General features: G+C 31.7%; 2 protein-coding genes across 2 annotated transcripts; one reads left to right on the forward strand and one right to left on the reverse strand.

The window, feature by feature from the left end:
- The first annotated feature begins 1,730 nt into the window (after nt 1-1,730).
- LOC145607510 (putative WRKY transcription factor 53) lies at nt 1,731-4,293 on the forward strand. Its single transcript, XM_081663139.1, has 3 exons — nt 1,731-2,117; nt 3,314-3,442; nt 3,732-4,293. The coding sequence occupies exons 1-3, from the start codon at nt 1,759-1,761 to the stop codon at nt 4,291-4,293; spliced, it is 1,050 nt and encodes a 349-aa protein (XP_081519265.1). The 5' UTR covers nt 1,731-1,758.
- Nucleotides 4,294-6,836: 2,543 nt separating this feature from the next.
- LOC145609174 (transcription factor SPEECHLESS-like) lies at nt 6,837-10,015 on the reverse strand. The gene is made up of 3 exons (XM_081664721.1): nt 9,556-10,015; nt 8,210-8,740; nt 6,837-7,078 (listed from the first exon to the last, which is right to left on the reverse strand). The coding sequence occupies exons 1-3, from the start codon at nt 9,991-9,993 to the stop codon at nt 6,989-6,991; spliced, it is 1,059 nt and encodes a 352-aa protein (XP_081520847.1). The 5' UTR covers nt 9,994-10,015; the 3' UTR covers nt 6,837-6,988.
- Nucleotides 10,016-17,069: the final 7,054 nt, after the last annotated feature.

Raw genomic sequence — 17,069 nt, forward strand, 5'->3', positions numbered from 1 at the left:
GAGAAGGAAAGGTACGGTGAACGAAAGAAAAGGGAAGGGAAACGAAGGAGAAGGGAAGGTGAACGAAGGAGAAGGAAAGGGAACGAAGGAGAAGGGAAGATAAACGAAGGAGAAGGGAAGGTGAACGAAGGAGAAGGAAAGGGAAACGAAGGAGAAGAAAATGTGAACGAAGGAGAAGGAAAGGTAAACGATGGAGAAGGAAATTAAAGGTAAACGAAGGAGAAGGAAAGGTGAACAAATTAAAGGAGAAGGGAAGGGAATCGAAGGAGAAGGGGGAGGTGAACGAAGGAGAAGGAAAGGTGAACGAAGGAGAAGGAAAGGTAAGATCTGTACTCCTTACTGCTGCCCATATTTGTTCACTACTGCCCATTTGTTCAATAAGGTAAACGAAGGAAAAGAAAAGGTAAGATCTGTATAAATAGGAACTACTCTCTATTTTGTAATTCATTCAAAAAATTACTTTTGTAATCTAGAACTTTCTCTCTCTAAGTTCTTGCATGAGCTCATCTCTTCTAAAAAAAAATGGTTCGATCAAACTATCTTTGATTTTGTTCAAGTTCAATTACAATTGTTCAATTGTTGTTCAATGCTATAATTTGACAAAAAACAAAGGAAGACATGTATGTCATCGATTCTAAAGGAATAGAGTGATAAGTGATTTGAACTAAACAAAATTAAACATTATTGTGATTTCTAAAATAGAACAATTGGAGAATTGCTTGTAGAAATCATCCTCTCATAATAAGTCATTCACCCTTTTGAAGGTGCTTGTAGAATAAGCTTGAAATAATATATATTGAACCCTGCATCCAAAAACAACTTGCCACATTGTTATCACAAAGACCAATCTTAAATAATTTTCTGAATATGATCGAGTTCGTGGGATATCTTAAAAGGTTCTAATAATAAAAATTTTGACTTACTCAAGTTATAATAATGGATTTCTTAACTTTAAGCTATCTTATCCAATGTCCCGGGACGTTGTTAGATTAAGACAAATTACTATAATTATATATTACGAAATGAAGATAGTATTGATGTTACTTTTTTTTCATTCCTAAATAGACAAAAAAGATGAAACAAAATGAGTATATATTGAAGTTTTATTCATCATTGATCAAAGTACGCTCTTAAACGTTTGTTGGTCAGTAGTCAAATAACTCAAATTTATACATGCCATACCACCTTCCTCTTCCTTGTCTCTCTTTATGCCACTAAGTGAGAAACTACAGCTTAATTAATAGCCAACTAAAGTCTTTTTAATTTTTTTTAATAGTAATAAAATTTTATAATTCACATAATATGGTGGTACCAACCCCATTTTTCTAAAGTCTATCCCACTTGCATTTGCTAGGCTTTGTAAAGTTTTCGTCCCCAATCATAATCCTTCAATCTCTTACTCTTAATAAACAAATAAAAATTGCATATTTTAACGAGGATAAAATTGGGTCGACGGAGGTTTATTATTGCTAACCAAGGTTGCAGTTTTTCTCTCTAATAAAAATAACATATTTTATAAAGCGAAAAGATAAATCACTCAAAGTTATTATTGCAAACCAAGGTCCCAGTTTTATTCTCTAATAGAAACTACATATAATCTCTAAACTTGTAAGTCCCAAATTATTACTATTACTCCCTATCATCTTTCTTAATTGCTCTAGCAAAGTCCTTATACTTTTGCTTCAAGAAAAAAAATAAAATAAAAGAAGTATAATAAGCTATTTTGGGCAAGAAAAGTACATAAACACAACCTACTAAATGGAGAAAAATGAACATTCAGAAAAGGGTGAATTAGTGAATGAGCTTGTTGAAGGGAGAGATCTTACAAAGCAGCTGTTGTTGATGATTCTCAACCATGAACAACCACGGTCATCCTCTAGCAACGACGATAACGACGCGTACGGATTGATTGCTCAAAAGATATTAGCCAAGTTTGAGAAGTCATTACAGATCTTGCAATATGATCCAAGCAACAACCAATCTAAGTCTAAGTTGTTTCAACAAATTACAACTGATTCTCCTTATTCTTTCAGTGGAAGCCCTAAAAGTCAAGACTCTGATAATAATGGTGATTTCAAACATCCTTTTGACCTTAAAAATGATCCCAAAAAGTTGAGGTAATTAATGCAATTATTTGTTTTTTTTTTTTTTTTTTTTTTTTTTTTTTTTTTTTTTTTTTTTTTTTTTTTTTTCTTTCTTTTTCATATATGTTATAATCTGATCTATGCTAGGATTTTATTTTATTTATTAGATATAGCTAAATTTATTTTTCCCCTTACCAAAAAAAACAACTAGATTTAGCAACATTACTGTTAATGAATGAAAATTTGTAACATGTCAACTTTTTTATTTGTGGGTGGGTTTATAGTGGTTAAGCATTAAATTTAACCAAATAATTAGATTAATACAGTGTTTTACATCATGCTTTGCTTATTGTTCAATTTTTGGTAGGTTAAATAGTGTTTAATTGGAATTGAAGGATTTTAATTTTTTGCTAGAAATTTATAATTAATCATCACATTTATTTAACTCTAGTAGAGACATTAGAGGACATTATTCACAAATCACAAATTTTCAATATCTTCTCTTAGTTATTTCCTAGTAAAGAAATGAGTTTAGTTATTTCAAAATTTTCATTTTCTACATATATTTATAACTTTACGAGTACATGTTTAACTTTCCTTTTTCTTCCCTTCACTCCGTACCTTCGATTCCTCTCCATTTTGATCTTCTGTTCCTTTGATTGAATTAATTTTATAGATTAGGAACCAAACAAAAGTTGATTCTTGATGTATTTTTACCAACAAAAAAAAAAAAAGGATTTTCATGTTAACATTCTATTTTTTTTTTTTTTTTTTTTTTTTTTTTGCCTCCTAAGCCAAATTCGAAATATTAAAAATTAATTATTTGCAAAACATCGTCCAGCTATCCCACATCGACCTAGCTCGATTTGTGCATCATTATACTGTAGTGTAATATGATTCGACCTAGTCGAATCTATGTTAGCTATACTTTCTGCAATATAATTAACAAAATAATTAAATTTAGTAAAGTATCTTTTGTTTTTTGTGGTTGGTTGATTCCTTAATTAGTATCAGGTTAATTAAGCTAAGAGTCAGTTGTAAAGATGCCATTATTCCATACACACTGGATTTTTAACATGCGTATCACCTGTCTCCACAATTTCCAGGATAATAATTTAATTTTCCCAAAAAGATAATGTTTCTTCTAATTTTAAAACATCTAAAATAAATGTGTTTATGTTAATCAATTAAGTTGAGACTTATATATTAATTTGTGTTTTATATTGTAGAAGGGTTATTCCTCAAGTGACTCAAAGAGTGCAAGGTTGTACGAAAAACGGGCTTGAAGGACCGATTGAAGATGGTTTTAATTGGAGAAAATATGGACAAAAGGAAATTCTTGGAGCTAAATTTCCAAGGTATTTAGCCATTATACCATATAATGAAACGGACCTAAAAGAAAAGTATTGCAATTATTACGAAATGAAGAGAGTATACACTATACACGAAAGATATTCATGTAGAGAGTCTAAGGACGTTACGTACCACAATCGTTAACAGTCACTAGCTTAACAATTTGACAGTACAGGACTAACAGGAGGAATGAATATATGTACGTACTTGTTACACACAGCAACTTATTATATGTAATGGTATTCTTACTTAATATCTAATAATAAGAAGTATTGTTATGTTGATATTTTGCAGGGCATATTTTAGGTGTAATCAGAGAACACTTGAAGGATGTTTTGCTACAAAGCTAGTTCAAAGAACAGAAGATGACCCTGCCTTCTTTCAAGTCATTTACCGCGGTATGCACACCTGTTCTAAGGCTTCCTCTTCCCCCTTCCCTACTAACCCTACACAAAAACCCGAGCCCTTCGAAATTATAGCATATCCTCCTTTTCAACAATCAAAGGAAACCATGTTGATCTTTGAAAATGATATCAAACCCTTTAGTAGTAGTACTCTACAAACTAATAATCATATTCCCACTACAATGCCTAATTATAACACTAATAATTATAATAATCATAGTTTTTCTACAAATACAACAAGTATGTTCCAATCACCTTCATGTGAATCGAACATGCTTGACTTCAATCATCGTAGTGAGACAGTACAAGGTGCTTTCGTTCGAGAAGTTACACATCCATCTTCTTCAAATTCTTCAGGTACTCTTTATTCAGATATTGCACCACACCTTTCATTTGATCAAGGTGAATTTGACCGTGATTTTTTCATTGACAACCCAAATTACATTCAGTAATTCTTCTTTATATACATATACACAAGTTACAAGTAGGCATTGAATTTTCATTTTTTTTTTAGCTAACTAGTAAGATTATTAAAAAAAAAAATGCAACACATTCAATGTGTAACAGTTTTGCGTTTGTGTTTGCTTTTATCAAAAACATGATCACATGTCTCTGATATGAAAGGTATAGTAGGTAATCATTGTTCCATGATACTTCTTTCGTCTCATAATGTTTTTCCTACTCATTTTTAATTTGTATGTCAATTTTTTGTGCGAAACATTTTTATGTTCAAACTTTGAACAATATACCTTCTAAACAACGAATTTTTTTAATACTTCGTGTAATGTTATAGTTGGATTTGTCTTCAAATATTTTTGTTAAAAAGTTTTACCTTAAGAAGTATGTAGAGCAAAAGATGGGAGTGAACCAACACAAGTGAGCTACCCAAGATAGGGAAAATTGATTTTTAGAAGGAAGATATCAATTGTAGCAAACTGGGCCATCGGTGGCCTTACAAAGCGCTGAGTGGCCCAAATTCAGAAATTGATAATAATTTGGGCTTTATTAAGCCCGAGAAAAACATGAAAGTTGGGCTATATGATCAGATTTGACTAAGGTATGAAACAATTTTGGGTCTTTGGGATTAATTTACTTTTTTTATTTTTTTTAATTTTATATTGTAAGATCAACTGTACCCCAATCGAAAGCTCCTATCACATGAAGCCTAGCTGGCAATGCCTAGAGGGGGTAGGAGGATGGGATTTGTGCCAGATGAGAATTGAACCTCAAGTATGCGAGGTGACCTATGGGCCACTGGTTTAAGAGATCATCCTCCTTTGGGATTAATTTACTACTAACTGAAAATGTGACCCAATCAACTACTCAATTTCTAAAAATTAGTACCTTTGGATTTAACATTTTTATCAATACATGTTGATTAGGAAAATAAATTCATCTTTTCCATAAATTCTCTATTCAGTGGCGGATTCAAGATTTTATGAGTGTTGTGTCACCGTCACCCATCAACCGCATAACAGTTAGTAATTGATATATGAATACTTAATAAGCTAATAATTAAAAAAAAAAAAATCATATACCCTTATTTTCTTTTACTGTAGTATCTTTTTTCAAGTCAAAATATGCCACCAATAATGTTAGTTGTATTACTTATATACTATGGAGTGCTACATAGTAAATGCACTCATCAATTTTTATACTCCGTACTTTAAACATTAATTTCCTAATTATACGAAACAAAGAAGCAAACAATCAAAATAGATAAATAAGGACATCACCTAATTTGAAGGGTAACATGGGAACAAAGAAAAGTACTCAAAATGTCCAATTTGAGCAATTATGTCAAAGACTTGAGTTGCTTTTACATCGATTGTCCAATTTGAGCAATTATGTATACATCAATAATGTTACATAGGTACACATTAAAAATGTAAAGCAAAATCACGAAAATATGTAACACATCTTTTATGTGATGCAATAATATGATGGAACTTTACGAGGATAATAGAAATAAACGTGTACGTTGTTAAATGAGGCAAAGTCAATGCAGTGACAGATATATATATAACTCAATTGCTACTTGTTAGGCAGCCTTTTTCATATCTACTCTATATAATGTTGCTATTTATATTATCAAACTTTTTGGACCACCTTTATTTCGCATTTTCTTCCTCCCTCGATTTTGTCCTTTTTGCTCTAATAATAATGCAAAGTTACAAAATAGAACAACATGATTGAGAAATAGAAGTGGATCTAGTGGTATATTGGATAGATGTGACGGCATTTAGCTATATCTAGTCTAGTCATAAGAAAAACTTCCAATTCACATTATTGGTTGTACTCACAAAATTAACTAACATATGTCCATATTACGGGTATAAGTTCTAGGCTCACGTTAACTTTTATTGACGAGTAGTACTCTAAAGTTAATTTAATAGTATATACGATGACAATGAGACTAAAGTTTGAAATTACAATTAATAATATGATTTAATAATTGATCGAATTTATTGGAATAATATACGAAAAATATATGAACTCAACAATCCTCTTATTATAACACATGTTTCTTGTATCATATAAGTATGGTTTTAGAGCGAGGTACATATTTCCATATTATATTTTATAGTGGTGATGTTGAAGTGTTGATATTTTAGATGATTGAGACACTTTCGAGATACAAACTTTATTTGGTACTTCAAGAAAAGTTATTAACTTACCAATATATCATTCCTCGCTCTTTTCATTTACTGAAAACATAAATTAAACTCTAATCTAATACGAAGCATTAAATTAAATATTTAGAGATATCGGAGAATGTACCAAGAAATGGATAGAAATAACTCATTGCTGAAAATCAAAACTATAGAGACATGGTATCTGTACCATAGCTAAAAGTCTAAAATTACAAAAAGGGGGGGGGGGGGGGGGGGGGGAAAGTGTTACACAAATGAGAACAACAATCATTAAAAAAAAAGTTACATTTTGTACCCAAAAAAGAGAATTAAAAAAAAAAAATACAGTTACATGATCAGTAAAATATACGGCAGTAAATGCAATTCCTTCCCTCATAATTATTAATAATTATTACAGTATGTAATTGGAATTTTTTTTCTTGAGTACAGTTAGGGTGGAAATTCATAGAGAATATTGATAATTTTAATTAATTTAAATAGGAAGGATTTAAATTTAATTAAAATTAATGAGTGGAGTAGAGCAGAATGTTTGTTGGATTTGGTGAGCAAGTTCTTCAGCACTGAGTTGGCATTCAATTCCAATCTGCAAAAATAAGAAAAAGAACACATGCACTCACTCAGTTGTAATGTTGTATGTTACTCTATGTATAACATTTAAGATTTTCAGCAGGTCCAACTTTTAATTATTGAAAATATAACAATGCAAAAATAAACTCAAAAAAATAATTATGAAAATGTTGTGTAAGAGATGGCAGAGAAAGGAGTACTTTATGAGCAGGAAGAAAAATGACAATAGTGTATCAAAGTTCAATGCAATATTGCAATGTGTAGGTCAACTTTCATGATTTTAACACCTTAATTAATAAGGTAACTTATTGTGAAATGTCGTACGTAAATATAACACATTTTTTTTACTTTTCTTATTTGGTGAATTTAATTTAGATTTTAAATGTCCGAATGAATTAACCTTGTATAGGTATTTCAATACATAATAACATACATGAGAGCGTGTAATATAATTATTCCTAAAATTGCATGCTCTTTGAAACATTTAGTTTAGACATTTTATACTCCCTCCATCTCTGAATGATAGTCACTTTTGCCATTTTTAGTGACTCAAAATATTAGTCACATTTGCTTTTTTTTAGTACCAGTAATATTATTTTTTTATCAAAATTTTTCTAACATTTGCAAAAATATTTGTGTAAATTTAACTTTCTCATGTACTTTAATTACAATCTCTCTCTACTTTTTTGCATAATCAATGTAAATTTACCTTTTCAATGTAGTTTCTTTAATTCTCCTTAATTCCTGTGATTTTTCTTCAAAAGTGACTATCAATCGAGGACGAAGGGAGTATATCCTTAACCTATATACTTATTAATTACTTATAGTGACCTGGACTAGTTCAATTGCATTTGGTTTATAATTAAATGTAGGCATATGGAAAAAAAAAAAAAAAAAAAAAAAGTTATGGGTAGAATTGGTAGGATAAGTTAACAATCGTTCATATAATGTCAAAACTTTCCAATATACTATAAATAATTGAACTCCGAAATTTGTGAAAATTTTGTTTAACTAAGATTGTTTCACATTTTTCTAAATTACTCTTAGGGCTAATTAATTAAGTAGATTCACAATCCATAGAAAAATGCAGTATATAGCATGCAAATTAAAATTAAAAATAAAAATAAAAATAAAAAAAGAATTTTACCTTGATAGTAAATGAGTTGAGCATAGTATCTTCAACGGTGATAATGTTGATATGAAGAATCTCAAAGGAGAGATCTTCAAGGGTCGAAATAATCTTAACAACTTGTCCTGGGATTCGAGGCGAAACTGTCTTAAGGAGAAGATTTGGCCCGGAGAACTTTACTTCTACCACAGCCATGGGAGATCTCGAATTTGCTACGAGCTCATTAGGAAAACAATCGTTGATGGAAGAGCTTGAAGAAGAGGGCGAAAGGTCGATAGGACTACCCATTGCGGAAGAAATATTCATTCTAGGTCTATAAGGGCTGCCTGGTTGAGGGGTTCTTGGACTAATTGGTAGGTTAATTCTAGGGCTTAATGGTGATTTTCTAGGGCTAAGTACTTGAGGTGAAGGTCTTGGACTTGAAACAACTCTAGGACTAAGTACTTCATTGTAAACCTTTCTTTGCTTCTTGGCTTCAAGTGCTTGAAGAACTTGTTGTAGCTCCGTTATATAGTCCACTACTCCACCTATTATCGATGCTTGATCACCCTAGTTAAATCAGGAAAACATTAATTCATGTTAGTTAGTGCGAAATATTCATCAGAACACTTGTTTACATCACTGTTGTCTTTATGACTCTATCAAGACAGAAAAAATAATAATACATACTAAATAAATTAACATTTTTAATGCTTATTTAGTGGAAAAAGATTTTAAGCTATAGGAGTATATGTATTTCCAAACCTAGAAATAATGGTAAAAAGAACTTGTGTCCCACCATGTACCTCATATTGGTTGAGTTTGAGCTAGAGACGTACCAAACATAAATGTACACTAGTTGGATTACTATAGAGTGTCATAAGACACAAGCAAACAACAATAGTATTTTTGAACGACAAAGATTACATCCTTACATTTTTATTTTCCATTAGAATGTGTAAAAACTAATGGTACAACATGACAAAAAGAGCAAGTTTAATTATGGAGTACTTCTTTACATGCACTATAGATGGTCCTAAAATGTTTAAAGGAGATCTACCAGTAATTTTTAACAGCTAGCTGAATTTTTGTTAGTTAGCAACTAGCAAGCAGCGATACTAGGTAAAAAATGTGACCAAAAATTACACCCTAGTCACACTGACGGTATCATTGAACTAGTATTATGACAACTAAATTCAGATAGAGATAGTACAACAAATGAAAGACATTGTACATCTAGATATATATATGCGATCAATTACTATAACTACCACCAAGCAACTCTATAATTTTTCGAGTAACTCTTAATTAGAAAGACTCGAGATGTATGCAGTCTTATCCCTAGCTAACAAATACGAGTAAAATAAAAGGCTTAACTAACTTACTCTCTTGACATAAAAACAAGGCATGAGGGAACGCAAGACAGAAAGATGCTCATTCATTTGCTTCCTTCGATTTCTTTCCACAGTTATATGAGATATCTTACTTCCATCTTCACCTCCTACTTGTCCTACCGTTTCCGTCTCCTCTAAAGCTACAATCTTAGGCCTCTTACTCTTGGGCTGTTCATTGTCACCTAACTCGGCTTCAAGAGCATCAAGCTCAGTCTCAGACAAGTCTTGGAAGGACATCATAAAACCTCCTTTTGATGTATCTTCATCTACACTACCAGAACCGGAACCGGAACCTGTTGTTGCCGCCTCTTTTAAACCCTCTAAGGCATCAAAGATGCTAAAGAGGTCCTCCGGTGAGGCCGGAAGCCCCGAAAAAGTAGGATCACACAAATCTTGATCATCAAAGAAACTTGAAATGCTATCACCCATTATTTTTTTTCCTAGGGTTTTGTTTTTTTTTTTTTTTTTTTTTTTTTTGCTTTGTTTTATATCCTAGGAAAATAAAAACCTAGAGAGGTGAGAAAAGGGTTATAGTAAAGAAGATGAAATGAGAGAAAACATGTGTACTCTTACAAATGGGGGAAGAAAGAGAAGAGATGCTATTAGTAATAATGGCTTTCAGGACATCTCCGGGTCCACACGATTTTATTATTCATTTCATTTTTATATAGGGTTTTTGAATTAAAGGGGTGGACTTTCATGTTTTTTTTATTTTTTATTTTATTTTTTTGTTTATTTATTTTTTTTTTTTTTTTTTTTTGAGGTACAAGTTGCATGGATATTTATAACATCCTAAAATATTAATGCCATTGGGAAAAAAATATATATAGCTAGGAGTAATAATAATTTTTTATCATTTTAGTATTAGCTAGACTAGTAATTCAGCTACAAATGGAGTATTGATTAAGGAAGTTTTCATTTTTTTTTTTTTTAACGATTGAAGATGTTAGAAAATGATTTTCGAAGTTGACAGGATTAGGAGATAAATCATAATATTGTACTAAGTGAATGGAAAGCATATACTTCCTAATAAACTTAATTAGGGTGCCTATACTAATTTATAAGATTACTTTTATTTTTTAGTGAACCATACTTTTAAAGAGTATAGTATTCAAACTAATAAAACCGTGTCATGGACATGACGCCTTAAAAAATGGTAGGATCAAGTCATCACCAAATTAAAGGATAGCAACATATAATTAAAGTATAGTATTATTATGAATGGATACATCATACTGTCATACATGAGTGATTCTTCCAATTGCAAGAGGATTGGAGTAGCCTAATTGCATCTATCATATAAGAGTATAAGAAAAATTTGACATATAATTTTTCAATCTCAACTTCAGATGATATCTCTGGAGTTACATCATCCTTAATACGTAAATATATGTAAAATTTGTCAAATTTACGGATAAGATGTTTGTTTTAGTCATATTTGGAAATTTTTTTTGAATGAATTATATATAATTGTAGATAAAGAGCAAGTGAGGGAGATGAAAGAGTGTCCCATGAAGAGAAGGTGGAAGCAGACCATAAATGTGAAAAGATTTAGGTTAAAAGGGGCTGCAATGAATCAATCATGATTTCAACGGTCGGCCTTTATTTTTGAACGTCTTTGCCTGTTGTCAGCTTATCTACCACATGCAGTCTTTTTGGGGAGCTAACTCTAACTTTTCTCATGCTTCCACTTCAGTAAATTTTTAATTACGCAATAAATCCTAGACTGTTTTAATTTACAAACAAAATGGATATGGAGTAAATACTTCACCATTATATTGCTCAAATTATGTACTCCGTAATTTATTTCGGCAAATTTATCCTCAAAATAAGTAACTTAAATATTGAAGACACATTTTTTTTGGATTCTGGCCTTGATCTGGTGCGTTTAATTTATTGTCCTGTATCTATGAGAATTAAGACTCACACACACTCTACATAGTATACTGGGTACCCCGGTCTTGCGTGTTACGCATTTCATGATGTTTCAATTCTAATCAGTATATAGACATTTGAGGCTAGCTAGAGTACCTTCATTAAACAACTATTTTTTTGTAATCTCCTTAAACCTCCATAAACACGTTGTATTAGACGACTCATGACAAAGTCATCAAGCCACCACTTCACATAACTATATATATGAAATTTTCTATACATATTATTAACCTAATTGATCTGAAAAAGAAAATAAAATTACTAAATATATTCCATTTTGTCCTTTGAGACCAAAACAGAAGCAATTGAACAGTTCAATCTGTTGTAAGTGTACGTAATTGACATGATGATATATTTGTAAGACATTAAAGATGTCACGAGCCCCACTTGACAAGTACACATTCATACATAATTTGCCTGTGATTGGAGACTTCCATTTTCTTAAGGATTGCATGCACTTATTTGTATTCTAAACTTTATATTATGATTTCCATGCATATAATAATAATTCTGCCCAATTTCCCGCCGGCCACGTTCCTTAGCTCAAGGGACATCTTCCAACTGAATTTTTTAAAGAAAAAAAAATATATTGAAGGGATTAATCTTTCAAACATTGTTATGTGACATAATAGACGTTCAATATATATCAAATGCACCAAAAAATATAAGGCTAGAGATAATTAATAAGGAAAATGTTATACATAGCCCTTAGGGCTACATATAAGCATTAAATTTACATTTGAAAATCGTAAAAAGTTAAGAAATCATCAAACTATAAACACTAATTACACTGATTTACGCGTGTTTTTGTCATGAATTCCTAATTTTATACAATTTTCCATACTGTATTTAATGCTTATATATAGCCCTTAGGGCTACATATCCTCATTTAAGAAATTTTATTTATAGAACTCCTATATCCTTCCATCTCATCAATGCTTTCAATAGACACTCATATCAGTTATATGTGTTGTTTGGGAAGCCTATAGTTCAACACGTACTTCCCGTCATATGTAAGGTAAGTACTTGAGGCTAACTCTAATATCATGTTAAAGACAAAGTACAACTATGAGTCGCACGTTTATAGAAAAAAGAGCAATTTACAAGTCCAATGAGATTTCATCCCAAAACGATTATATGCCAATAGGAAAATAGTCCCATAGACCTATAAAATATAGTGTTTAAGACTTTTAAATCCCTCTTCTTTTACGACACTCGCATGGGTTTTTTGTGTAAACTATTGCTTCAACAATATATAGGAAAAATACACTTTAATAATCCCAACTATTGCCGAATTACCTACAACAATCCCAACTAAGGTTTATTTTTTAACAATCCTAACTATGCACCCAATTTTCCTCCAACAGACCCAGCCGATCATCAACCTAATATAACAGGTTGCCTTGACACGTGGCATCACATGAGTGGTTTACAAAAATTAAAAATAAAAAACAATAATTAGAAAATAAAAAATAAACATCTCCTCCCTAACAGCCACCCCCATCCTCCGTAGCCTAGCCGGATTCCGCATCAACTCGTCGGCCATTCGCGAAACCACCCTAAACCCCTAACCATCAACTTGCCAGCCATCCTTGAAACCACCCTAAACCTCCAGCAATCCGCAAAACCACCACCCCTTCCACCTGTTTGCTCGATCGCGAAACCACCCCAACCTCCCACTTGTTTACCCGATCGCGAAACCACCCTAACCTCCCTCCTTTTCCGCCTAGCTTTGCTCGTGAAACCACAAAAATCTCCCTCCTTATCTCCTTTTTCGCCTAGATCCGCGTGCTAGCGAAACTCCCTAACCTCCCCTGTGCTGCGTCGATTATTGGAGGTCAGTTGAATTGTTGGTGGCTGCTTATGTGTTGACGACGTCGATGGCTAGCTGTGTTGTTGTAGTTGTTATTGTTGTTGCGGCGACCAGGCGGCGATTAGGGGTTGGGTTGGATCGTGGCTGGTGGTTTTAAGGGTTGGGATGGTCATTGTTGGCGATCTAGAGGAGTAACTGTTGTGTCGTGGCCAGTGGTTTTGGCGGTTGTGAGGTTTTCACGTGGCCGGTGATTTTGGGGGTTGGAAGGGCTCATTGACTGGTGGTTTTGGGATGGTTGGCTTAAGATTTCATGGTGGGTGAAGAGAGGAGGAGGGTGGCTGAGATGGTTTTTGGTAATTTGTTTATTTATTTATTTATTTATTTAATATTAAGCAGCCAATCATGTGCTAACATGTGGCGCTTAAAAGTTTTTTTAAAAACGGTTTACCGTTTGAACATGTAACCGGTTTTTGGGTCTGTTGGAGGAAAATTGGGTGCATAGTTAGGATTGTTAAAAAATAAACATTAGTTGGGATTGTTGAAGGTAAATCGGCAATAGTTGGGATTATTAAAGTGTATTTTTCCCAATATATATAACTTGCATATAGAGACCCAATAAGCGCGCTCTGGCTTCATGTATGATCTTCATTGAAAGCTAGCTAAAAATTATTGTACGTGAAACATAAAATTATACATATGTAGTAGTTTAATGGTCAAAGATCGATGTGGTAATTCTACTTCTATAAACGTACGTACGTAGTATTCCTGTTAAACACACTATTAGACGACTAAGGGCCTATTCACATTTACTGAACTGAGCTGAATTGAACTGAACTGATTGGAGCTTAACTTAACTGAACTGGTTGAAGCTGAACTGAACTGAATAGAGCTAAAATGAATATATTATTAGAGAAGGAAATTAAGAGCTAAACTGAACTGAACTGATTGAAGCCGAAATGAACTGAACTGATTGGAGCTAAACTGAACTGAAATTAAGCTGAAGAGAGCATGCCCTAAGAAAGGTTGAGGAAGCTTGGCTTGGTCTAGTGGCGGACTGGTCGGAGAAGATAAAAGATGGATAAACAAGAGACAATAGAATTGGATAAAAATGAGTGAGAATACAAATAGAATTTGACATTAAACAACAAGGGTATCGAGTGTCTAGGTGCATCCTCCAAGATTTTGTAGTTCCTTACTAGCTTTCAATGCGCAGACACGGCATCTTCGTGTCTACGATGATCATCTAATTTCATTCTTTACTGCATCTTTCCGTCTTTCTTCCATCATTACACTTGCATTTATCTTCTCTAACCTTATTTATTGCGCTCAGTTTAGTGAATTATCCATCAATGCATATAAACATTCTCCTGTTTTGCAGTTCAATTCTCATATACGAACTAGATTCATTTCTTGTTAAGTTTGTTTCGATAACAATCAAACAAATTACGATTTTCGATGGATGCATGCCAACTACTATAGTGTAGTAGATTGGTTAAAGTTTAATTTTGAGAGTGGAATCTAATGTTTTCGAGCATATTTACTCATATACAACATTGAGAAAATTTTCCTGATTAAAAAATGTTTTCGATCATTATTATGTTGTACATTATGGATAAAATTTACAAAATGGTCATCAAATAATCAAGCAATCACTTAACACGATATATAAGACCCTAAGTCCCTACGGACCTTAAATATGTTTGTATCAGTAGATGGGGTCGAAACATATATAGTACTCGTATGAGTATTATTAGACTACTACTATTGAAGATATAAGTGATGATCGATCATGAAAGAGCATCTCGAGTAACCAGCTACATACATCACTAGAAGTGTTAGTTGACAGTTGACAACGCCATTAATTTAAGTATCAGTAGTACAGTAAACATATATGCATATACATGTAAGTAATTAACAAGCATTGCAATGCATTTATACATCAGTATACAGATATACTTTATAGTTGGCCCATTAATAATCTAAGAGACGTTATATATATACTGTTTAAGATGAGATGTGTTTTTATTATACTTTTAAATAAATGCCTCAGAATTTATGTCTTATATTACTGTTCTACTACAGTTTTAACCTTTTTTTTTTATTACTTTCATCTCATACAGTTTATTACTACTAATCTACTATTTTACATCTATATGCACCAATTATGTGCAAGTTTCATTGATATATTCTCTTGGATTCCCAAATTTGTAGCAATAATATTATACAACTTTAATTTACTAAGGACATGTTCTCTTCAGATTATTTTCAGTTCAATTCAGTTTAGTTCTTAATTTCCTTCTCTTATAAAATATTCAGTTCAGTCAATCAGAACAGGCCTTAACTCTTCTTTTAATTTTGTACCTTATTACTATCTTCATCGTTTAAGATGATTACTGATCTTAGTTAAGAAATTGAGGGAACTGGGCAGCGTTGAGTTGTGCATGCATGCAAGAAAGATGAGACCGAGAATAATGCAATACACTCAACTTCTTCAGCTTTTTATGCATTTCGAGTGCAATGCATTACTGCTTATAATAGTAAGGGTACCACAATTTATGCAAATATATACGTACTGTATGATTACAAGGGCGAAATCATAAAATAATGAAAAATGTTTTACATGGCCTTTAAATACTTAAATAAAATTTGCATCATGTCATCATAGCTTGATGATACACTACAATTTTGATTTTATTTTAGTTTATATGTTGAGATTTTATTTTCCCCAATATTTAACAACTACATATATATATATATATAAGGAGCTGAAAATTGGAAAAACAAATGAAAATATTGCATTACACTGACACGTGATTTTGTTTTACATTACTAAATTAATATAAAGTATCAAATTATGAAAGATATTAAATACTTATTCTTGACCCTAAAGACTACATATAGAATTACCCTAAAGTTATAAATTAAAATAATTACACAACTTATAAATCATAAGGATTCAAGTAACCCTCCCAATTAACCAATAAAACAAAATTATTTACTTATCCTTAAACTACTAGTGAAAAGTAGTAGTTACATGTTGTAATTAAGAGACCTAATACAAAATAAGATTAAATTTATCATCACATACTCTGAAAATTTTGTACGAGTGTGCTTACCCTACCACTTACAAAAATTAAAAATAATAAATAACCATTTAAAAATGGGAATATATATGGGACAAAAGTTTAATACACAAACTTTTATATTTCTAGTAGATTGGCGGGGTCAGTGGTTTCAGGCTTCATTTATTTCTTACAATTGCTGATACACCATTTATTAGCACCACGAAATTTTTGAGTGAGACATTACTCCTCATTTCAACTTACCACCGTTATTTATGGCACTTCCAATATACATATTTTTAAAAAAATTGAATAATAAACTGCAATAGATAAAACTATCCTCCTTCAAAGAAGATAAAATAAAATAAAACTACCCTCCATCACCATGAAGATAAATAGTAAAATTACAATTAAAAATTAGTATGATCAATCACTGGTTATCATTTGTATAACACGATGCTAAGCTAATAAAAATATATAATATGCATGGATAGGTATAAGTGTTAAAATATTTGTCATGCAATGAAAGATGAAACCAAAAAAACTTTTAGTTTGTTAAAAAAAAAAAAAAAAAAAAAAAAGAGAGAGAGTTAATTACTATGTAACTTTTTACAAAAAAAATTATGTGAAGTTTATAAAGAAAAGGCTTGTTCAATTGAGCTGAACTGAACTGTTTATGAGAGAAGGAAATTAGG

Source organism: Chenopodium album, chromosome 23 (genome assembly GCF_948465745.1).
Source record: "Chenopodium album chromosome 23, dcCheAlbu1.1, whole genome shotgun sequence".
NCBI lineage: Eukaryota > Viridiplantae > Streptophyta > Magnoliopsida > Caryophyllales > Amaranthaceae > Chenopodium > Chenopodium album.